At 46.1% G+C, this 25,025-nt stretch overlaps 2 protein-coding genes across 2 annotated transcripts in view; both read right to left on the minus strand.

The window, feature by feature from the left end:
• The window catches only part of YJEFN3 (YjeF N-terminal domain containing 3), a 40,635-nt gene extending 37,846 nt beyond the window's left edge, over positions 1-2,789 (minus strand). Inside the window, exon 1 of the mRNA XM_054979597.1 lies at positions 2,725-2,789. Within this exon, the coding sequence (XP_054835572.1) occupies positions 2,725-2,789 (65 nt within the window). The remainder of the gene's footprint in view (positions 1-2,724) is intronic.
• Positions 2,790-6,717: 3,928 nt separating this feature from the next.
• ABCA7 (ATP binding cassette subfamily A member 7) overlaps positions 6,718-25,025 on the minus strand; it is an 81,146-nt gene continuing 62,838 nt past the window's right edge. The window contains exons 36-49 of the mRNA XM_054979598.1: positions 24,435-24,612; positions 24,193-24,308; positions 22,491-22,635; positions 20,886-21,009; positions 20,109-20,238; positions 19,453-19,573; positions 18,946-19,008; positions 18,004-18,110; positions 16,729-16,870; positions 14,063-14,197; positions 13,867-13,970; positions 11,730-11,822; positions 8,724-8,967; positions 6,718-6,864 (exon numbers count right to left, since the gene is read on the minus strand). Coding sequence (XP_054835573.1) covers positions 6,718-6,864; positions 8,724-8,967; positions 11,730-11,822; positions 13,867-13,970; positions 14,063-14,197; positions 16,729-16,870; positions 18,004-18,110; positions 18,946-19,008; positions 19,453-19,573; positions 20,109-20,238; positions 20,886-21,009; positions 22,491-22,635; positions 24,193-24,308; positions 24,435-24,612 — 1,849 coding nt within the window. The remainder of the gene's footprint in view (positions 6,865-8,723; positions 8,968-11,729; positions 11,823-13,866; positions 13,971-14,062; positions 14,198-16,728; positions 16,871-18,003; positions 18,111-18,945; positions 19,009-19,452; positions 19,574-20,108; positions 20,239-20,885; positions 21,010-22,490; positions 22,636-24,192; positions 24,309-24,434; positions 24,613-25,025) is intronic.

Genomic DNA, 25,025 nt, shown 5'->3' on the forward strand with positions numbered 1-25,025 from the left:
CCACAAAATCAAATTCTGTATCAATAAATTACATTTTAATGTAAACCTGGGAGCATATTTATATAAGGAAGAGATCAGAATGGTTTCTTGATGGGGGGAGGGTTTAGAAAAACTTGCTTCCCCTCAACTAATCACAAAACACCCAACTCTGCTTGAGGACTGGGGAAGAGGGAATTGCCCCTGTAGAATTTCAGGTTAATCTTTCTATCAATCCTGCTTGAATTTTAGTAGTTAAAAAACACAAAGAAGGACTTCTCTAGAGAAGGGGAGGAGGAGACCATTTTAATTTCCACACATCCCTTTCTGTTTGTTTGCTGATTTTTTTCAAAGGATTCAGTTTTGCCAGATAAAGATCCTGAAATCATTACAAGATGTGCAGTAGTAATACATGGAGGTAAAATATATTTTAATTCATTTGCGCATTTATAACACACACATACGCACAAGCTCTCCATGCACACTGAGCAAGATTCTCTTTCTCTCTCCCTCCCTTCCTCCCAGGCCACAAAGAAATGACCTCAAAGTGCAGTCATTCCAATTTAACACGTTCTTTGTATCTGTTGCCACAGAAACAGCTAAGTAGGAGCCTGTTTTGTTTTGAGAGAGAGAAAGGAAGTGTAAAAAAAAATAACAATGCATAGATAGAACTTGAGGAGGGAAAGTCTAACAGAAGCCAAGATTCTGTGGGTCACTGTCCCCCACCATTCTCCTCTCCCCTCCTCTCAATGACATAACAGTAATCTCATTCGGTTTTCGAACATTCTGGTGCCTCGGAGCATGTACAGTGTCTTGCCCTTGAATAGAATACATTTTGGGTATTATTTGAAGGACTTAAGTGCAATGGGTTTCTAGGGTAGCTGGAGATCTCCTGGAACTACAACTGACCTCCAGATCCAGAGGAGTTAGCCGTGTTAGTCTGTAGTAGCAAAATCAAAAAGAGTCCAGTAGCACCTTTAAGACTAACCAATTTTATTGTAGCATAAGCTTTCGAGAATCAAGTTCTCTTCATCAGATGCATGATACAAACCAGTTTGTATCATGCATCTGACGAAGAGAACTTGATTCTCGAAAGCTTATGCTACAATAAAATTGGTTAGTCTTAAAGGTGCTACTGGACTCTTTTTGATTTTGACCTCCAGATGACAGAGATCAGTTCCTCTGGAGAAAATGGGCACTTTGAAGAGTGGGCTCTGTAGCGTTATCCCCCCCACGGAGATCCCTCCACTCCCCAAACTCCATCCTCTCCAGGCTCCGCCCCCCAGATATCTGAGAATTTCCCAACCCATTGCTGGCAATCCTAGTTCTCAGCTTGCTTTCCCCCCCACATTCTGGATCCTTAAAAACAGTTTAACTCGTGGTTTCTGACCATGTACTGAGTGCCTTTTTCCTGAGCAGAACAAATTTTGAGCTATTTTGAAAGACAAAAGGGTTTTAAGGGTTTTGGCTCTTACCACAATAAGGACATAGTACCTTTGAGCATGTGTAGAGTGCCCCAACCTAGGAAAGTGATTTTTTAAAAATACCTATGATTTAATGCAGAGAAGTAACAATGAATATACAAGACTCACAATCCCCTCACCCCCCGATTTTACATTCTCCTGTTTGGCAGTTGGCCCTACCAGTAAAACTCTACCTGGGCCACAACTGTTTACCACAAACTGTATCAGGGCAAAGGGGGGAAGAATAAGCTGGTCATTAGAAAGGGGCAGCCTTGTACCCGCCATCGCTTAATCATTCTCTCTTCACCCCAAATTCTTCTCCCACCTCCATTACCCTGTCAAATGAGGACCACTTTACGGTCACCATGGAGACCAGCATTTGAATGGTGTCATCAAGTCACGATTCACACAACTCTCCTGTAGCATCAGGACGTGGGTGAAACAATCTTGTTTTGCTCACAGCCTGGGTCAACAAACACCCCCTTTCCTCGTTGTATTTCTGAGAGCATGCAGAGGCACACCAGACAGCCTCAAGGCAAACAAGAATGCCAACCCTGGACAGCTTCAGCCCTCTTTCCACCACAGCAAACGGGGTGCACGCACATGCACTGGACCTGTGCATATAACCTTTTGCTCTAGTGTGGGTCAGACATGCAGAGAGAGGCTATTCACTTAAAAGTCAAGGTCATCACAGCAGTTCATAGTTAACACAAGTTTACGCAGCCTGGGAAGAGGTGCCTCACATGCCTAGGGCCAGTTTTGCTGGCACTCTATGCCCCCAACCAAATCAACACATAGCTGAAAGTGTGCCCCACAAACAGTCCAGCAAGATGCATCCACATTAGGAGCCAGCTTGATGTAGTGGTGAGAGGGTTGAACTAAGATCTTGGAGACCCAAGTTCAAATCCCTACTCTGCCATAAGGCCTAACCTACCTCATAAGGTTGTTGTGATGAAGATACAAGGGAGGGGCACAAAACAATGTATACCAACTTGAGCTCCTTGGAGGAAGGGCAGGATAAAAAACCTCCTAAACAAATAAATAATAATAGCTGTTTCATCAGTTCTGGTTTTGGTCCTCCAACCGTCTCCCTTTGGCCAAACAGGGCAACTGAAGATCCATCCCCACATCAGATGACACTGGAAGATTATAACACTTTCCCAGCTGAGAAATGCGGGATGGGAGGGAGTCCAGCTGCCGGCTTTCTACCTCTGTTCACAGGAGGGGAGAGGGAGAAAGTCCGCCCACCTGAGCCCCCTACATCCTCTTCCACACTGCTGCTTACCTAAGGTACCGGAGCTGCTGGATTTCCTTTTTGCTGTAGGACGAATTACAGCCGGGTTTTTCCATGGCAAGGATGGAGGCTTTGCCGTTCCTTTGGTTGTGGCACCTGTCACAGCAACAGTGCCCCCCACCCCCAAAGGCCAGTCCTTTCTGCTTTCTCGCTCGTCTCCCCTGAGAGCTTGTTTTAAAAAAACAGCAAGAAAAGGTGAAAAAATAGTGGAAGCAGGAGAGGGGGGGAAACCACGCAGCTCCCCTTGGCAAACAGCGATGCCAATGTGGGCACAACAGGAGCCGAGGGAAAGGAACTGATTGGTCAGGTTTTGAGAGAAAAATACAGCGCTTCCCCCCCCCTCCCATCACCCAATGGAAAAGCAAGGAGGGGTGCATTAACCCCTTCTGGGCCCCCAAGACAGCTAACAACGGTTGGACTGCCGAATCTGGAGAGCAATCAAAGAGGGCAGAGTCCAGGGTCACCTCTTTCTCCCACTCACACTTTAAACAGCTATGTAACAGGTAGAAAACCAACAGGAGTGGCTTTTTGTGTAAGATACAAACCCTTCCAAGCTATTACTAGCCATGATTAAGAAAATCATATATATATATAAGTGATGGGGAGTTAACATTCAGTGAATCTGCCTTTCTTTTCATATTTTGTTAAAATAATTTTTTTATGTTGTGTTCATGCACATGTATAGAGCCATGCCAGAGATTCCTAACTCAACTTCTTGAGAGATTTCCCTTTTAAAAACTATGCAAGTTTCTAGTTCTCAAGTCAGCCCTGAGGACCCTGAAAATGAGTGCCTGATGAAATCTCAAGGAGTTCGAGTCTTGGTCGATTGCCAGCTGCCTAGCATCCTCACCTTTCCCCTGAAGCAGAATAAATGATACAAATAACCCTACATATGAAGAACCCTGGGGGACAGGCCATTTTTCTCTCAAAAGTGAAAGTTGCCAAGCAACAGAAAATATGGATTACTTGGGAACAGCCCACCAAATGACACCAGTGCTATACTGCATAAACCCTTCCAAGCCTGCTCAACTATGCCCTTAGTGTGGTGGTTACTAGCCATGAACACAGAGCTGAGATTATGGCATTATGGGTGGCCCAAAAAAATAAGGAAGGGACCACTGGGGAAAGCTGTGACTCCAATGAAAATGTGCGTGGTTCCCAGCACACCTCTCCCTGTTTTTCAGTTCCAGAGCAGAGGGCAGACAGACGCATTAATAAACATGATTGCAATTTTTTAAATCATTGCTTTGTATTTTAATCAAATTCTTGATTCAGAAAAATATAAGAAAGCAAGACTTGTTGCTAAAGATAGGAGATAATGCAGCCACCAGCGGAGAACAGGGCAAAGAAACTGAGTCCCTTGACTCCACATCCAAGCTTTGGGGGCAGCCTTCTGTCCCCCGGTCAGAGGTCTGGAAGCAGAGATTGCTGCCACGGGCTATGCAAGCTGCCCGTGGTCTAGGCTATTTGTAAACTAAACATTGAGAGGGTTGGGAGGGTAAAATAAAAACAAAAATATGACCAAAAGCTATGGATGTTTGTCTAAAAGATGGGATAAGAGTTTGCTGAAGGGTGCAGATCAACATCATAAAAAAAGTATTTCCCATCCTCAGCCACAGGCAGCGGGGTGGGAAGTAGGGGGTGCGGGAATCCAGCTCCCTCTAAGCTTCACAGCAGAAGTGCATAGGTTTAGTCCTCAAGCTCAACCCTCTCTCTTCAGACTTGGGAAGCGGGTTCAAATCCAGTAGCAACTGAAGAGCAACAAGATTTCCAGGGTATAAGCTTTTCAGAGTCAAAGCTCCCTTTGCTAAATACTCTCAAAAGTATTTAGACCTTGGAGATCCTGTTGGTTACTTCTGATAATGAGATAACCATTCATAGTCCCTATTCAATCCAAACCTGAATAGAGACTATGAATAGGGACTATGAATGGTTATCTCATTATCAGAAGTAACTGATCCCATTATCAGAAGCTACTGATTGCATCTACTCCCCCCTCCCCTCTCCACCTATATATCTGACTAGTTTCTTCTTACCCTCCATGCATCTGACGAAGAGAACTGTTATTCTCGAAAGCTTATGCTTACATTTGTGCATTTTATCTTTTCATTGATTGTCTTGCTGCTTTGTTTAAAGTGCAAAACTGCTCTGGGGATTTGAGGGGGAGGGTTTGGGGCAATCTCTTAAGGGACCAGCCAATCAGGCCACTGCATAGTCAGCTCTTACTGCAAACTTGCCAGTTTTGTGCCACTGCTCCACTGTTCACCCTGAACTGTTGTCTTATTGGAGGTCAAATTTGCTTATCCATCAATCCCATTGTTAAACCAGTGTGGCTCTCCATTTGTGTCCAGATATCAGAAACAGGACAACAGCTGAAAGACACAGATTCAAATTGCGCCAAGGGGCTCACAAATGAGACTGTGTCACAGAACTGTTGCAAGAGCAAATAAGAGAATCTAAGATATTTTACATGGTACAACGTGCTGTAAAAAAAATTCTTTGGAATAGTGACGATAACAGTCCACAAAGCTTAAATTAACATTCACAGGCTATTTAAGAGCATGATGCAAAGATTCAAGTAACAGATAACGCCCCATAACAGTGTGGAACATGCTTGGACTCTGTGTGTGTGTCTAAAATATATCAGTGCATTATAAAGCAGGGATATTTCAGAGGTGACGGAAGACCAAAGTAATATTTCACCCTTCTGCAATTTCTACTGGGGCCAATGGCTAACATTTGGAGAATCAAAGCATGTACTTGGCTGATGGTATTTGGTTGGGCATACACTGAATCATGCCATAAAACCTGCATCCTCACTTTTGGGATTGGATTTTTTTATCTCTCTCTTTTCTTCCTTCAGTCAGCATTGTAATGTTTGCATTCTATCCATTGAGGTCGCCATTGTACATCAAGAATTAGTTATGATGAGCAAATCTGGGTAAGCTAGATTCTCAGAGTGGCAAGGGGCCAAGCAAATTTCTTTCCTCATGAGCCAAGAGAGCGATTGGAAGGCAGCAAGATGGAGTGTAATATCTGCATGGGGAAAAGCCACCCATATGGATGAAGTGCTAGACAGTTAGATGTTCATCAGGTGCATCATATTTGCCATTCAAAAAACCCACCTTATAACTCACCCAACACAGCAGGGAGGGAGATAATCTCATTCTCAGGAGTCTCCACTGCAGCAGCAGCAGCAACTATGTGACATTGTGCCATTGATGCCTCCCCATTCATTTGCACCAGTGGGGGAATGTCCAAGAAATGTTAAACTAAAAGGGAAGGCCTGCCCAGTCACCCCTGCAAGAACTCCTTTGCCCGTCTGCGCTACAAACCTGAGCCAGGTGTGAAAGAAGGTGGGTTGTTTAGCCTCCCCAAAAAGAGAATTGCAATTTTTGCTAGAGCCCTTCAAGCGTTTTTTAAAAGAGACTTTCAGCCTTTGTGAAACTACAATTCCCAGAGCATCTTGTGAATGAAAAGCCTGACCAATTAAAACATCTTGAAACCAGTTTAAATGTGGCACAGAGCTGAGCAGGCAGGAATTCTCCCCGGGGACAACAACAAAGACATTTGTGGAGGAGAGGAGGCATCCAAGGTTATTAACCAAGGTGGCTAAATGGAACCTCCCTGTTCAGAGGCAGAAATTCTTCATGCCCCATCTGTGGGCCAACAGGTGCGACCGCTGTATGAAACAAAATGGACTGTGTGGGCCTTTACTTGATCCAGGAAAGTAGCCCTTTCATTCGAACCCTCTCTCTGCCATTTCAAGCCATACTGGAGTTATCTGAGGAATAAAGCCTCACCGACGCTTTGCCCACCCTTCATTCGCTCCCCCAGAAAGGGGGCTCCTGTGGAAATAGAGTCAGGGGCTCATCAAGGTGGCCACAAGTCTGCCCTCGGGGCTGCTGAAGTGCCTGGCATCACGTTCCAGTGTCGTCATTCTGTCTCCCCACCCCCACCCCGCCCACCACTGTCGCCAGTTTCTCAGACTCTGCTTTCTTGCACGCTTTTATCTTCCAGGAAACAAGTGATTTTTCGCCAACGGCTAATGGAGTTCTCAGGGTCAGCCACAGGGGATGATCTCCTAGGGTGATCTTCGTCACTCTGGTCCTTAGCAAAATGTACAAACACCTTTCAGGGAATGGAACAAACAAGAACAATCACCACTCTATTCACTTAAGACATTTTTTAAAAGTTGGGCCGAACTAGATGTGCAGGTTTTTAAACAGTTGGGTCTGTGTTCCCTGAACCCAACTCAGGTTTCCCACAGCCGCACAGCAGCTGCGAGGAATAGCTGTTAAAAAATTAAGGAGAGCGCAAATGGGCTCAGAACACCACCGCAGGAGTCCTCCCACCTTCCCTCCAGCTTTTTTCCCTTGCTGAAATAGAGCTGGGGGAAGTTATTTCCCTGTTCTTGCTGTGCCAGGTGCATAGAATACTCCATGGGGAACAGCAAAAATGGGGAAATAACTTCCCCCCAATGCTGTTTCAGTGTGGAAAAATGGCCTGGAGGGAGACAGGAGCCCCTTCCTCCCTGCACAAACCTGGACTCAACTGTTTAAAACCCCACACATCGGGTTTTACCCTTAGCTGTTCACAAAAGAAGATAAAACATTAAGGGCTGCAAGCAGATTTCTGAAAGCAAAATTATTAGGTAGGCAGAGTTGCCAGACAGCCGGGACTGCGATTGACCACCATTAGCCGCAAACTCTGGTCCCAGGCCTTGTAATGTGCAAAATGGCCCTGAGTCAATCATACCGACACATCCTCCCACTCCGCTCAGCAACGTGGAAAGCCTTCCTCCATCCCGGGGAGCCTTCCTTCAACTTAAGCATCTCTTCGGGCAGCGATGGAAAAGCCACATAAATTGGAGGGACACCTTCAAACTGCATTAAGGACTGTAGGTAGCTATTTTTAAAATGAACTGCAGTATAGCATCTTTTCACATGAAGTTTCTGTTTGTTGAGTCAGACAATTGATCTATCAAAGTCATCACAGTCTATCCAGACGGGCAGTAGCTCTCCAGGGTCTCGCACACCTCCTAGGACCTGGGCCTGATAACCTGGGGATGGAACCGGGGACCTTCTGCATGCCAGGCAGATGTTCTGCCACTGAGTCACAGCCCCTTTCATTCATTAGGATTTATCAAATTGTTAAAAAAAAAAAAGGGGGAAAAGCTTTTGAGTTCCTCAGAACACTTCAGCAAGCTGGAGGGTTAATAGCAAAAAGGAGGGGGAGATGTTTTGGACCATGATGGAGCAGTCCTGAGCCTACAGCTTGCACAGCCGTTGCAAACTTAATTGGATAAGATGGTCGAGAGCACAAAACCCATTTCAATATGGCCAGTCGCCATTTTAAAAAATCAGCTAAGTGCCTCAAATATTTGCAACACCTCCCTGTCTCCATTTCAAGAAGGCTGCAGACTTTGGACTTCCCATTATGCCCAGAACCCACTCACCCCCGTTTTTTATACCAAACCACTAGCCCGATAATGACAGTGTTGCGTAGTGGTTAGAGTCCCAGATTATCGGCATTGTGCCATGGAAGCTCAGTGGGTACCTTGGGGCCACACACACACACACAAACACACACACACTCAAACTCACATGGTTGCTGTAGAGATAAAATGGAGAAGAAGGCTGTAAGTAGCTGTGGGTCTCCACTGGTGAGGAAGGCAGGGTATCAATTAAGTAAATAAAAATAAAATAAATATAGAATTCTGGGAAAGTCAAGTTTACTTTCACATACCACTTTACAACAGTTTGGTCCTAACCATAAGGGGATCTAGCTGTCTTGGGTGACTTATGTCCAGGTGTGTATATAAGCATGGACGGGGATAAACATTTTATTTCCAAAAAGGTATTTGTTCTTGTGGCTACAGAAATTAAGTTGAAAGTGTGTTGCTCAAAAGAAGGTGGGAAGACAGAAAGGATGAGAGCATTTTCATCCGCAAAAAACCTCCTACCCTGGCAGCAGACCCCATTTCTCACCTGGTCAAGGGTGGTTTGGGAAACAGAATAGTCTTCAATGTGGTAGATGCTCTGGTGAGCAGAGAGGACTCCGAAGATCTTGGCCAGAGAACAAGCACGAGATGGCAGTTGGTACTGGAGGGTACAGTGGTGCTTCTCCTTGAGAATTATGCTGGGGAAGGAGTCCTGGAAGAACTTCTCCAGGGGCCCTAGATCTGGATTGGTCCCAGAGACCCGAAGCACAATAGTATATCCATCTCCGAACCTAAGGCAGAAGGTACAGGTGGCTTCAGCCTGGAGTCTTTACAAAAAAAGGTTCTTTCAAATGTAAGAGATTGCATCCTGCCACTTTGGTCAGCAAAAGGGGGAGCCTTCCACCAACACGAGGTTCTTTGCATTGGAGGAAAGCCCTACTAGTCGCTGAGTGGAGTGAAAGGACACAGCCCAAGGCTCTCAAAGCACCATGGCCTCAGGGTGATGAATCCAAAGTGAGCTTTGCCTCCCCCCCAACCCTCTTAGTAGCTTTGCGTGCCTTTACAAAAAAAAGGTACCTTTAAAGGAAGGTAATGAGGAAATGAATAAAAATAAATACAGGGGACACTCCACTGCTCCAACAAGAATCAAATGCTTGGAAATTCCGATTACAGGAGTTTCAATGGAGCAAGCAGACTGGAAGCCATGGATCAAGAAGGAGGAGGTCAACAGGGACATTACAGAACAGCAGTGTGGAGATTATTACTGTACAATACAGTCCTGGATCAATGATGGGCTGGCTTTTGCCTTGCAAGTTCTAGTTATTTTCTTTCATTAGGATTCCTGTGGTCTACTGACGTATTTTCAATTTCCAGAGCAAGAGTTGCAGAGCTGGGCTCTCTTCACAATTAAAAACAGTCTTCTTTGTTCAGAGGTACCCAAAAATGCACTCTTTGTTCACATAAGCAGCGTCTTGGTGGGTGTGACCTCTTTAGGGTAGCATTCTTTGCAACTTGATGTCCCACCAGAAATCCACCAGTGGGTCCACCATCCACCTCCTGCCCACCCCAGGGTATGATTCAAGCAGCCAAGACTGTGAGTTTCCACTTGGTTTATGCATAAAAAGTTCTTTAGTCAATGGCCAGATCCCCTTAATTCTCAAAGCCTTCAAAAGAAAAGAGGACAGCCAGACAATTAGATTTTTTAAATAAAACGGAGGAAGCAAGTCAAGAAAGATCTGCACCCTCCAGAACAAAACAAGACCCACATGGTGCTAAGTCAAATGGCAGAGTTTACTCTAAAAGTTTGGCAAGTGAACTGAATAAAGCAAGCAAAGTCCTTCTAAAAAAGATTACTGAACAAACTGGAGTCTCCCAGAACTCAACTTTGGATCTTCTCTCCTTCTACCCACAACAGATCCATCAAAAGCATCACCAGAAGAGGCATGAAGAGGCTTGGTCTTCGCCTGGCCTTTTCCCACTTTGCTTATGTTGTCACATCATCATAATAACATTAATAACATTCGATTTATATACCGCCCTTCAGGACAACTTAATGCCCACTCAGAGCGGTTTACAAAGTATGTCATTATTATCCCTGCAACAAAACACCCTGTGAGGTGGGTGGGGCTGAGAGAGCTCCAGAGAACTGTGACTAGCCCAAAGTCACCCAGCTGGCTTCAAGCGGAGGAGGGGGGAATCAAACCCGGCTCTCCAGAGTAGAGTCCCGCGCGCTTAACCACTACACCAAACTGGCTCTCATGTGTCCTTACTCCTTACAACGTGGCAAAAACGGAGCCCTTCCTCTCTCCCACCCCTCAGGGAAAATTCCCGTCCTCTCTTGCAACCTCCTCCGCTCTGCTTTATAAAATTATTAATGGAATGGAGAAAGTGGACAGAGAGAACTCTCTTGCCTTGGATGCTAGAACTTGGAGGTGCGGGTTGGGCAACAGATTCAGGATGGACAAAAAGAAGTTAATTCTTCACTCAACCAGGAACAGGATTCACGGCCAGCAGAGGAGGTGATGGCCACGAGCACGGATGGCAAAAACAGAATCTAGACATATTCGTGGAGCAGAAGTCTTATCCGTGGCTACTTGCCAGGGTGACTAAAGGGACCCTCTCCTTTCAGAGACAGTCAAGCTTCAGGGAAAGACCTTGGCCGCCACGCCCTGGTTGTGGGCCCTGCAGGCAACTCGTTGGCCACCGTAAGAAACAGGTTGCTGGACTAGACGGACCTCTGGTCTGATCCACTGGTCTGATCCTCTTATACTCCAGTAACTTTAGGTAGTTGCTCCTCAGTGCCCTCTCCTCTGTCCAGCACTCTGCCATCCAAATCCTTCCTCTCCCTCATCTACCCAACCACAGACTGCTTCCTCCTTAAATCCCTCCACTGGTTCCCTGTCCGCCCCGGGGTCAGGCATAAACTCCCCACACCCATGACTCCAAGCCCTCCATAGCCTTCTCCTGCCGCTACGGTCTCCCAGCCCATCCCCAATCCTCCAAGCTCAGCCAGCGGGGCGGCCTGCGCCCTCCACCCGCCCTGCCCTTTCTCCCCGGTTGCCTGATGTGCCATGAACTGCTCTCCAGGCACAGATGCAAGGCCACCACTCTCCCTCCCTCCCTCCAAAGCCCACCTTTCCGAAGGCACCTTAGGTACAACCTCTCTAACCAACCCCAAGCTGAAGCCCACACAAGTGGCACACTGGTTAGATTGCTGATCTAAGCCCAAGGAGACCTGGGGATCTGAGCCCTGGAAAGCATGAAAATCACTGGATAACCTTGGGCCAGCTCTCCTCTCTCAGCCTAACCTACCTCAAAAGATTGTTGTGACACTAAACAAGAGGAAGCGAAAATCAGAAAGCACACCTTGAGCTTCTTTGGGTGGAAAGATGAGATTGAAAAGGCAATCATTAGATCAATCAAGGGAGGAACTGTGCGAGGTTCACAAATGGTCAGACCCAGGCGCAAACAATCAAAAGGGGAAATTTGAAGGCTCTTGGAAAGACAGCTTTATCAATACAAAATGCTTCCTATCACACACGCACAGGATTACCTGTTCTTCAGGTGTTGCACGCTCCCCAGGCATCGGAACCGGCCATTTACCAGGATGGCCATTCGGGTGCACAGCGCCTCACACTCCTCCATGCTACCAGGGGAAACAAAAGATCCAAATGGAAGGAAAGGCAGTCACAGTTTGCCTCCCCACCCCACCCCCCACCCCTTCCTTTCTCTCTCTAAGCCATTGCCCATAGATCGCTCAGAGGAGAACCAGAGTGTTGGTAGCAGACACAGATGCAACAGCCTTGAAGGCAGCACCTAGAATTAGTCACCAGGAGAAGACCAGCGATGAGTCCAGGCCTCCTTGCAGGATGAATCCCTTGCCCTGCCCCCATGCAACTAAGCTAGGACCTGAATGAGTCTGTCCCACTCCCCCCTACACTCTGAATGCAACTAGGACCAGGTCTCTGCAGGATGGGAATCAGGCCTGGTTCACACACGCAGTGGCAGAGAACTGAGATGGCAGAAAGAGCTGACCTTCATCCAACCACAAACTGGGAAGTCTCGCTTTTTGCAAACTCAAACAGAAACTAAGCAAACCAGGAAGGAAGGCTACACCTTGCTTTCTTTGCCTGCTGTGCTAATTTTCTATTTGCAGGGAATTTTTTTTTAACAGGAGCATTCAAAATAGGACTTTCTGCATGCAGTGGAACAGTTTGTTCTGCCACTTCCTTAAGTATTTACTTACAATATTTATGGTCTGCCTCTCCTCAAACATTGTAGCCATGTAGCCCTGTTCATGTTACAGTGAATGCAGGCACATGCTGCCTGTACTGGGCGTACATCTGTTTGTGAGAAAGAGCCAATGTGTGTTCACTTTATGAATGAAACTAGGGTCCAGTGTCTGGATAAATGTGAGATTTGTATTACACATTGAGCTGTACATGCATTTACTGTAACATGAGAATTACTCAATGCATGTACAAAGAACAATCAAAGCATACATGGCATACAGATTGTATGTGAGTTCACTGTAACTTGTCAACAGGGCTTCTGTGAAGCAATGTCCTTCTAAATATGTAAATATATAAAATGCAACAAAGCATAAAAGTAAAGAAAAAGTAAAACTAACACCGTGAAAACAGCAGACAGAACCAAGTTAGTCATAAAACCAGGATCCATAAAACAGGACCACAAACACAGAGACACAACTTCAAGTGAGCAGTAAAGTGACAAAATCAAAACACACAAACAGCTCATCGAGATTAATAAAAGGCCATTTGAAACAAACAATAAACTCTCTGCCAGGCACATAAAAATGTCCGGATAAGGCACCAGATGAAGGGCAAAAGGAGAGTGCGTTCAAAAGATGGGGGGCTGTCACTGAAAAGGCCACCTCAAGGTGGCTATTCCCAATGCCACCTGCCTTGCCCAGGTCTCAGTCTAGCTTTCTGGGTCAACTGCCAACATGCGAGGAGATCTGATGGATCATATAAATGGGAAGTTATTTTGCAATGCTAAGATTTCCTCCTTAGCTGAGATATTATGGAGGTGCCCCATAAAGAGTCAGACCCTTCGTCCATCCAGCTGACAACTGTCCGCTCTTCAAGGTCTCGGGCAAAGAAAAGCATTTCCCAGCAGCACCTGCTACCAGAGACACTGGAAACTGAACCTGGGACCTTCCGTGAGCAAAGCAGCTGCTCCAGCACTGAGTCACTGCCTCTCTGTGACTACAGATTAACGTCGCAACCCTTTACATACATACAAGCTGCATCCCACTTCATAGCATTCTTCAAGCAGCTAATTTTTTGCACCTTCAATAGCTGCATCTGACCATGTTTCATCCTCCCATAACATAATATGGTTTATTACCCACATTTTGCACTAAGACTCAAGATGGGTTACAAAATTTAGCGATGCAATAGGAACGCTGAAAGACATAATAATAGCTGCAAAAGCCTTTTTTTAAAACTAAAACTAAAACCACACCATATTTGCAAACATAATCGGCACATAGTTTGTATTTTTTAGTAATGCACACAGACAGACAGCCACTGCTCAGTGGAAGAGTACACTGCTGGACACAGCGGCTCCTTCGAGTCTCCAGTTGCAGGATCTCTGCCAGGCTGCAAAAGGCCTTGGAAAGAGCTCTGCTCTCCATCTTGGTGGCCCAGCCAAGGTTCTCCTCTTACCTGTGTGATGTGAGCACCACAGACCTGCCGTCCTTGATCACATCCAGGATGCAGTTCCACAGGAAACGCTTTGCCCGTGGATCCATCCCCGTTGTTGGCTCATCCTGGAAGCAAAACCCACCCCACAAAAAGTGAACATTCCTTTTCTGAGCAGAAAGAAGGTCTGCCCCAAACTCCATCCAGACACACCACTGACCAGGAAGATGACTGGTGGCGCTCCAATGAGGGCGATGGCTGTGGACAGCTTGCGTTTGTTTCCCCCGCTGTACCGGCCGGCAGGTTTGTCAGCATACTGCATTAATCCGAGAGTTGATAACCCCCACTGAACCACCTGGACCAGGGGAAAAGATGAGGGGGCCAAGGTCAAGAGGGCCCTGCAGGATCAGTCCAACGTTCCATCAAGATGACCCTGGGAAGCTCACAAGTAAGAATGCAGAGGTCAAAACCACCCCCCTCCACAATAGCTGCCCCCCAGAAACTGATCCTCCAAGGTAGAACACTTCAGAACATGGAGGCTTTGTTTGGACATCATAGCCAATAGCCATTGAGGGCAAGGGCCATTTTCACACTGCTTACCGGCCACAGAACATCGCTCCAAGCTCCTGGAATGACAGCGCGGTAGTTCTCGCGCAAAATCACGCTAGGAAGACACTGTCGTTCCGGGAGCTTGGCATAATGCTCCGTGGCCAGTAAGCAGTGTGAAAACGGCCAAGGTCTTCCAATGTTCCTCGTCATGGGCTACTGGAACGTAATTTCAGCTAATTTAGATGAAAATAGATCATACTAGGGGGGATTCTTCTTCCACATGCTGGGTGGAGCTTAATTCAGATTATTGCTATTTCACAACAATTCTGTGAGGAAGGCTAGGCTGACAGCAAGTTGTGGGCCTGAGGTAAGCCAATGCTATCATACTTTGGTCACATCATGAGAAGACAAGACTCTCTGAAAAAAATCAATAACACTAGGAAAGGTGGAAGGCAGTAGGAAAAGAGGAAGACCCAAGATGAGATGGCTTGACTCAATAAAAGAAGCCACATCCTCCAGTTTGCAAGAACTGAGCAAATCTATCAACAATAGGTCTTTCACTCATAGTGTCGCCATAGGTTGGAGGTGACTTGAGGGCACCTAACACACACATGGCAGCGGAGGGAAGTGAACCAGGGCGCATCAGATCCTAGTCCACTACTCTAACTACATTAGCAATTAACGTATTTACCAAAAAGGAAGATAACACTGAATGCATGGCGCCCTACCTAAACATTGACCCAAAAAGGGTTTTATTCTGTACATACTTATAACTTCTATGCAAATGTAACAGACCTCCCCCCCTCTTCTTAGTGGGGAAAAAATTAATCTTCCTTTAGGGTAAACAAAATAACTAAAAGACAGTCTTGGGAAAGCAAATGACTGCAGCAATACAGATCGGTGAACAAAAATCAGGCAATTTAAAACCAGCCATCTGTCAACAAACAAGAGCAGAATTGGAAGTGTCAAAGACCTCCCCTGCCCTGTAACAAGCCAATCTCAGCTAAAGTCTAGAAGACCTGTGGCAGAGACTTCCGCAAAGGAAACGATTCACCACTGAAAACACCCTGCTTTGCATACTCCAGGGCCGATTTCAGACGACTAACCTGAAGGCGCTGCATGCCGCCATGTTCCGGATTGCGACAGGGAAAATGCAAAATATCGCGTTTTCTCATGCGAGTTTGGCGCGATGTCACGCAAAACTCGCACGAGAAAACGCAATATTTCGCGTTTTCCCCGTCGCGATCCGGAACATGGCTGCATGCAGCGCCTTCAGGTTAGTCGTCTGGAATCAGCCCAGCACTTTCACACGGGAAAAGTAACTCAGCTGAGACCTAGGCATGCTGAGCATCCGTCCTCACTGCAGCTGGAGTTTCGTGCCATGGGTTTCTACCTGCCACCTGTTCCACACAAGCAAAAGCAAAAGAGGCACCCCCAGTACAAGACCCTAAAAACTCAGTGGCAAAGCCACACCTAGGGGCTTGAATAATTGTACTGAGTATATTCAAAACCAACACAGATTTATGTATAAATTTATGAATTATTCAAAAGTGCAAAGTGACTAGTACTCCGATCAATACTAATGCTCATAAAAGTCATTAGAAAATACAATCCACATACCACGAATGAAAGATATATCTCAGTTAATAAATATTTCTGTTAAACAAAACCAATAAATATTTCAGTTAGCTACAATAACAGCCATACCTAAATAAGGGAAAGAAATCCCAAAAATCATGTAAACTTAGTCCATCAACAATAAATTCAATAATGTTTTTTTCTTTGTTGATTCCAGGTAGCTGTGCTGAAGAGAGATGCTCCAATGAAAGCTTCAATTCCACAGGTAAGTATTCCACAAATATTTTTCAAAGATGTCAACAATTGTTCTCTTCGTACATTCTAGGTGGATCCGTGAAGGTGGGGGAATGGTCGGCCCTCGATGAAGTGATTTACATGAAATAAGCTTAATTCTTTAGCTGGCCACTTGTTGGGCAGGGGGATCCTTCAGGCCCTTCCCCCATCCTCACGTGATTGTTGGGATTTCTTTCCCTTATTTAGATACGGCTGTTATTGTAGCTAATTGAAATATTTATTGGTCTTGTTTAATAGAAATATTTATTAACTGAGATATGTCTTTCATTCATGGTATGTGGATTGTATTTTCTAATGACCTTTTAAGTATTTATGAGCATTAGTATTTATTGGAGCACTAGTCAATTTGCACTTTTGAATAATTCGTAAATTTATACATAAATCTGTGTTTGTTTTGAATATACTCTGTATAATTAGTCAAGTCCCCAGGCATGGGCCTGCCCTACACAACAATAACACTCTTACCCCAGGAATTTCATTCTCCGGGACCCCACGCAGGCGGCAGTAGAACTGGAGGTGTTCACGACCCGTCAGAAGGTTGTTGATGGCATCGAACTGGGGACAGTAGCCTATGTTTTGGTGCACGGACTGCAGGTCGCTAAGCACGCTGTTCAGTTGGGGGTGGGGAGGAGAGAAGTTAGCCAGTGCAGAAGAAATCCTGAACAAACGAGCTACGAAGGGATTGATATAAGTGAGGAAGAAGAGGGATAGTGGAAGGGTTCCAAACATGGGCACCGTGGCACCTGCAGACACCTTTGCTGGTACCCTAGGAGGTGGGGCCAGATAGAGCTCTTGCCCAGCAGGACTTCTGACTGGCTGTGCAGATTTTTTAAAAAGTTGCTTTGGCAGCAGCTGCCACCAGGATCTTCACTGTGTGACTGAACGTAAGCTGTGGGTGTGCAAGAAAATATTTTAACACAAATAGGCTCATTTTAAAAGACATTCTGTTAAACAGAGCTTCTGCTGGCATGCTGAAGAGTTATTATTAGAGTGATCCTTGGCATTCTGTGGTAAGCGCCACCACCAGTATGGTTGCCAGCCTCCTGGTAGGGCCTGCAGACCCCCTGGAATTACAACTCCACACTGCAGAGATCAGTTCCCCTGGAGAAAATGGCAGCTTCAGGGGGTGGACTCTATCAACACACCCCTGCTTTCAAATCTCCAGGAATTTCCAACTCAAAATTGGCAACCTTATGCAGCAGCCACTGCACCACCACCCAGTGTCAGAATTCCATAGATGCCCCCAGGTTCAGAATGGCTGGGCACCCCTGGAATAGAGAAATAATCCATCTATCGATTGATTCTAAAAATCTAACAGTGAAATCCTAAGCAGAGTTACTCCAGTCTAAGCCCACTGAAATCAATGTGCTTAGACTGAAGTAACTCTGTTTAGGATTTCACTGTAAAGCAGAGTGAGCCAGAGTGGAGGGAGAAAACCAAGCCAGGTAGGGAAAAAACTCTTCAAATGGTGGGGGGTGGGGGGCTGTCATGCGTTTGTAAAACCAGCAGCATCAATCTCAAGTGCTGGGGCTTGATTTCAGCTTCGAATATGTCTTTGATCTTTGCAAAAGAGAAAGCTAGCACTCCAGGAAAGAAAGCTTCTACCTTCTTCCTTTGGCTGTGGCATTAGATTTCTGTTTGCAGAGAGGGCTTTAAAAAAAATAAATAGGAAACATGCCAAAACACACTCCTCCAGATCCAGCCCATCCTTCTACCTGCCAGAAAGTCCATTTTACCTACCTACAGCCTTTTAGAAATGCCTCTCCTGTGGTCACCTCTGAGTCCCCTGTCAGCATTTTGAAAGTCGATGTCTTCCCAGCACCGTTGACACCCAGGAGGCCAAAACACTGCAAAGTGGATTGAGGTGCTACAAGTCTGAAAACAAACAGACTTCCACGCTCTCTGTCTCCCCTCTCACATCGCACCACCATCCTGTTGGGTTTCCCAGAGAATGACAGGGGACAGATAAGACCAAGCTAGACTCCCATCTCTCGTTCAAGCAACCCAGAGGGGTAGCCAGATACAGCCAAAACAACAAACAGCCGAAGGGCACCTAGAAGACTAAAAGATGTATTGTGGCAGAAGGCTCCATAGGCCACATCCCATTTTGTGAGATGCACCTACAAAACAACAGCAGTTTCCACACCAGCTTTTGCATGCCAGTCATCTTTGGCCCAAAGAATTGCAACCATAGTTCCAACACAGCACTTAGTATAGCACCATTCCCCCTCAACAACCTATCCGTGTCCCTCCCCATGGGCCGAATCCTACCACGTTTGTACAGGGAGAAATTCCGTTTAGCGAAGGTCCAGCTTTTCACTGAAAGTTTCTTTTTGTTCTATTTAGTTACATCTTGTTCTCTCCTGGGCAGATCAAATTAATTCATGAAGCAACTTAATTATTTTGTTTTTGTTGTGAGGTGATGTGGTGATGGACTATTGCCTTTAAAAAGGCAAATACTTGGGGAAGGATGGGTCTGCCAATACCATTACATGCAATAGCTATACACAGCCACCATTTTCAGTAGCAGTCTACCTCTAGGTATCAGATATGGGGGTCAAACAACAGTGGGAAGCCTTCTGGCCTAGTATGTGAGTTTTTCGGCTTTCCATTGTGGGACCAGATAGACCCTTTTTGGCCTGAATCCAGCAGGGCTCTTCTGAAGCATTGCAGATAGCTCACCTCTCCTGGAGGGATCCCCATGCACAAGCGATCCACAGCTGGCTTTTTATTCATCCGGTATACCTGAAAACAGGATATCCAAATCGGTCAACTGGAAACCAACACATACTTCCTGGGAGCATTCTGTATTAAAGCCCACAAGGGCATTTTTTCAGGGGGAACGTGGGGGAACGGAGTTCCGGAACCGCTTGAAAATGGTCACATGGCTGGTGGCCCCGCCCCCCTGATCTCCAAACAGAGGGGAGTTTAGATTGCCTTCCGCACTGCTCAGCAGCATGAAGGGTAATCTCAACTCCCCTCTGTCTGGAGATCAGGGGGCGGGGCCACCAGCCATGTGACCATTTTCTCTGAGGGCAACCCACTGAGTTCCACCACCTCTTTTCCCAGAAAAAAAGCAAATAGGTTACCTTGGCTCCACTCCCTGAACAGCCCTCATTTTAGCCTCTGATCGTGTTTTTTTTTAAATCACAAATTGGTCACAATCAGCCCCTTGGCCAGCATCAGCACCTTTGTCAGGTCTTGGAGTACCAAAATGTCCCCCCGGTGCTTGCCGCTCAAAATCCTCTTTCGTTCTTTGGCCACGTCCTCATCTTCCTCTCCCAGGGGAGGGAGCTTGACAGGCAAAGACCTTGAGAGAGAAGAGAAATGGGGCACTGGCCACTACCTCCCAGTGCCAGCATGGGACACTGGCCACTACCTCCCAGTGCCAGCATTCACATTTGCACAAGTGGTTGCCCAGGGCTCAGCACATGCCAATCTGATCCCTGCCTTTCCTTAAAAAGGGGTGGGGAACGCAGAGCAGAAACTGCCTTGACTTTGTTAGCAAGAGGCAGGAATACATCAGCAATAACTAGACCAACAATGCTGAGAGTGTCAGCTCCTCTGGGCGGCCCCCTTTGCTGATGATACCCAGTGAAGTGCCCAGTGATTTTAAGGCACACTTGCATGAAGGAATGATCCTTCAACCGTGAAGAAGAGAAGCAGCTTTGATTTTGCATTGGCAAGATTACCACTTTAACGTTGTTGTCTGTGACTTGTAATGGCCTATGGCTGAATACAATAAAGTTTTCTACTCTACCACTTTAACATCCCTGGCTGCCACATACTTGCCCCTTCCTCCCACCAATTAACATCCCTGGCTGCCACATGCACACTGCACTCACCGGAGGCGGATGAAGAATTTGTACTGCACCAGGATGGTGAAGATGAAAAAGATGACTCCTTCAACAGCCATTGCAAAGATATTTTTCCCAGCCAGGTCCCAGCTGAGTGGAGAAACAAAATGCTTGTCACCTGGGAGAGGAGAAATAAAAGATGAAGGGACACTGACCCCCACTGGTGGGATGAGAGATCCTTTCAATAAGAAAGAACGTCAGTAATTTTTTAAATGTTCAACTTTGGTCCTTGTGGTTACAAGATTGGCGTTATTAGCCCGCCCACAAGCAATCACTTTTCTAAAAATCATCGTGGCTGCTGCATTATACTGGCAGACAGAGAATGATGTGTGATCTGGGATCTGCCTCACCACTGGCATGAACTTGCATCCAGCCTCCAGCCTCCCACCTGCAATACGGGGATTGATAATACCAGCCTACCTTACAGGGTTGTCCTAAAGATTACACTGTACAAAGTATTGCAAACATCAAAAGCTCTATATGATGCCTACGTGTCACTGTATATAGAAATCATCAGGATTAAGGCTGCCAGTTTCTTTAGGAATACCTGGCAGGGCCAAAGGTGGGTCAGTGGGTGGAGCTTTGTAGCAAGGTGGAACTAGGGGCATTTTGCATGCATGGTGAGGTCCATCAGACCAGGCTGTGTGGGGTAGGGGAAATAAAATAAGCCCTCAGCACAAAGTATCCTGACTCATTACACAAAGAACTTGATGCTGAACCTGTTAAGTTTGGTCCCCACAGCCAGCAACCCTCGCCGTCACTCACCAAATCTCTCAAAGGCGTCAGCCATGGCTTGGTTTTTCACCATGTCGATCAAGCCCCGGCCCAGGCAGAAGTGGGGAAAGATGAGAAAGACCTTCTTCAGGATGATGTTGATGTCATTCAATTTCTGCTCCAAAACACAAAGGGAGATCCGCCATCTGCTTCTTTACCCCCTGGAAGACCATCTGCAGCCTACTTTTGTGGCTGCTCCAAACTCCTCCTCTTGTTCATTCCCTTCCTGCTGCCTCAGGAAAACAAGTTGCTAAGCAGATGGAGGGGGAAAGATAGCCAGGGGCCCTCAAAGACCCTCCCGGGCTTTCTCAGCTTCTGGCTAGATGAACCTTCAGAATTCTCAGCATTCTAATCTGGGACATTTTCACTGTTTTTTCTCCAAGAGGCATAAAAAACAGCATAAACAATTTCCCTCTTCCTATATTTTATCCCCACAACAACCTTGTAAGATAGGTTCCTCTGAGAAAGACTGTAAAGTGCAGCCTCAAATGACCTCATTGTTTCTCCTGCTGCCCTTTATGCCGATTTCCCCACCCAGAACAGTGGCACGATGCTGCTTCTCTTCTCTCAGATGCTTCCTCAAAACTCACTTTTCCCAAAAAGCTTTTGGCACAAACCTTTCCAGCCTCACCTCCAACCCAAAGGAAGTAACTGAAGAGTTTTGCTCACATCCACCTCATTCAAGGATTCAAACCCAGGTCTCTTAGCTCATAGTCCAACATTCTAACTACTACCCCATGCTGATTCTTGTTACCATTTTCTCTCCAACCCACCCCTAATTCCCTACCCCCAACCCGAGAATATATTAGGTTGGACGGAGGTGACCCAGAAGCAAAAAAGGTCCACTGGAAAAACCATAGTTTCCTTTTTTCACCAAAACATTTACCCACCCCACTAAAGAAATAAAATAGAGACTTCTATTGCTTCCTTTGTGCCTTCAGATTATCCAGAAATGAAACATTTATGGGATTAGTTCAGCTGTAATGTGACCACTTTCAAAAGGCAAGTCGGGAAAAGGTGAACAAAACCACAGGACCATTTTGGTAAATGCAGAAACAAATTAGGTTGATCAGCATCTAGCCAGGCTCACTTGCAGAAGCCTCCTCCTGATTTGTTTCTGTCTCAAAAAAAGAATGTGCACCTACATAAAAATGTAAATTGCTTTAATATTAGGCCAAACAGTCAAGTTTCCCAGCAAAGGAAGTCTAGGATCTGGAGTTCCTGAAAAGGAGAGCTCTACTCCCAACATGCACAGCCTCCGCACGTGCAAAATTACAGATTTTCAGAGTTCGGAGAGTGAGTGGTTCTAGACAACAAATCCAGTTTGAAACAGGTTTCAAACCAGCAGACAAATAGAACCATCAGATAGATTAAGAATGTTTAAGAGGTTTATTAACTGCCTTTTAACTGGCAAATTGACTAATTGTCTAAATACATTTTTAGATAACCATGGTAACTTGAGTTAACCAGCAGGTTAGTGTAGCACTGTCTCACATGGTTAGAGGTTTAAAAGACTGATAAATCTCTCTGACCCAGAAAGGTAAAATTCCATCCTCCTTCCCCCCAGTCAAGAGCCTCAAGTGTACCGCAACCCACCTTATCTGTAAACAGCTCAAGGACAAAAGTAGCCACGCTGCCGTTGATGCCAATAAAGAGGTTGACGCATGTCAGGGCCACGTAAGCCGTGCTGGGGACACTGAAGAAGAAGGAGGCCGGGTACATCAGTGGCGTGATGGACCAGCTGGTGGAGGGACAGGTAGACAAGGGGAGAAGGAGAGATAAATTATTGTGATGTGGTGCTGACGGGCAGAACCTCTTATTATTTTGCAATGTATTTCATTTTTAAAAATGAAGACCAAGGCTCTTCATGGCCTTGGTCCAGCATACCTACAGGACCGCCTCCCTCCCTATGTCCCTCCACAGCAGCTTTGCTCATCTGAACAGGGTCTCTTGCAGGTGCCAGCCTGCATATAGGTGAAATCAACAGCAGTCCATATATGGGCTCTCTCTGTGGTGGCCCCTACCCTATGGAATGGCCTGCCCCACTCTCCTGGCTTTCCACAAATGATGCAAAACCAAATTATTCAAAAAAGCTTTTTGCTCAAATGGGAAGGGAAGGGGTCTCAGATGCTTCGCTAATGAGTTAGGAACCACAGATTTCACCGTTATGTTGCCTTACATATTATCTGTTGCTTTAAATATGTACTCCTATATCCTACCTGTGCTTCATGTTGTTTAATGTAAGTCCTAGAAATGACTAAGTTCCGTTTCAACAATTCTTCAACCCCATATTGGATCCTCGCTAATACTATGTCTTTGTAAACTTGTATTCATTTACTGTATGGCATTGTTCTTGACACTCTATGGAAATGCCTGCCCTTGTCCTTGCCACTGATTGTACTAATCTCACACTATGTAATCCACCTTGAGTCTGTGAGAAAAGCAGAATATAAATGACATATATACATACATACTTTGGGGGTGGCATATTTCAAGTCAGTTGCCAAGAAAGCAAATCCCTTTGGGGCTGGAATCTGCCCCAATGCCCCAAATCACAGAGTTCTGCCTCAGTTCTAAACCCTGACCAGCTCTGGGCTCTATTCCAGACACCAACGATTTGTTTCTTTTTCATTTCAAGGGTGGGCAACTTTACTTTCAAACTCCCATCCCTAAAGACCTGGCGCCACCACAGTACTTTCCTCCAACCGTAAAGTACTTCCCGATCCTCCGTACAACTTGCTACAGTTGTAAATTTGCTATATATGATTTGTTTTGTAAAGGTCAATGGCCATATACAATAAATTTACCTACCTACCTACCGGCTTGGCGGCACTGACAGTACCAAAAGATTTTACCACTGCTGGAGCAAGCAAGAAGAACAGACACAGCCAGTCGTCTGCTGAGACTTGCAGCCCAGGAGAGGACCCAGCATGGCTGAGAGAAGGGCAGCCCATCTGCTCTCACAAGAAATTGGGAGATATCCCCAAAGCTTCCAGAACATCACAGGGCGACATTGGGACATCTCCCAGTTCCTGCTAGAGGAAGCAAAATACAGCTTTTCCACACTCCTTTGGGGCTTCCTGGTCATGAGGCACGATCCTCTCCCTTCTCTGCAGCACCGTACACACACGAGAGAGGGCACGCTTAGGGGTGGGGGGAAACCAGGGAGTCTCTCCCCCAAAGTCAGTCTGTAGCTGGTCTTGTCAGCTCCTTCAGTTTGTAAGCAACATAACCAATTTACTCTTTACCTCCCATGGGGTCAAGGACCAACCGTGATTCCCCACTGTTGTGGGCTTACCCGTAGAGAAGGAGCAATAGAATCAGGGTTGGGAGGTTAGCTGGTGACACATAGGACTTTTGCTGGAAGCAGAGGAAGATCAGAACCACCAGAACAGCCGGAACAAGGTAATTACACTGTGGGAAGAGGTGGGGGAAGGTCAGCCTTCCGTGAGGGCAACATGCTGTCTTACAGCGCCAGAAGACAGTGGGCTGCTACCAATTCAAATGTGTGCCCCACCCCAGCCAACAACCACAGCTCACCATGTCCCACGCGAAGTTGCCCAGCCAATAGACCCCGGGTTTCATGCCGCTAACAATCTGGAGGTGCTTGGCTTTGCTGACTCGCTCCTCGATGAGGAAGAGGACAAAGCTCGCAGGGACAAAGGACAAGGCAAACATCACGCAGATGGAAACCAGCACATCTACCGAGGTGGCCATCCTGAAGACAACACGGGCTGATGAGCAGCAGGATCCAGTGAAGCACAGGGGTTAACGTGTCTGTTCTAAGACTAGGTTTGATTCCCACTTGGCCCCGGGGGTTCCTTGGGCCACTCTTAGTATAATCTTACACAACTGTAGTGAAGATGAGGAAGAAAGTACCATGTATGCTGCCCTGACTGATCCTTGGAGAGGATAAAAATGGGGTTGACAGACATGCCTTCCCACATGCCTTCCACCTGTGAGAGGTGTTGTTGTTTTTTGCACCTCCAGGTGACTTCTCACTTCACCCTCCCTCTCCCCCACAGCTGTAATAATTTCCAGTTTTTATAATCAACCTTTCCTTGCCCCTCACCCCCCAAACAAAGTTGGAATGTTTATGAAAGTTCTGTGACACCATTAAGAAGCCATTTT

This window comes from Eublepharis macularius, chromosome 5 (genome assembly GCF_028583425.1).
Source record: "Eublepharis macularius isolate TG4126 chromosome 5, MPM_Emac_v1.0, whole genome shotgun sequence".
NCBI lineage: Eukaryota > Metazoa > Chordata > Lepidosauria > Squamata > Eublepharidae > Eublepharis > Eublepharis macularius.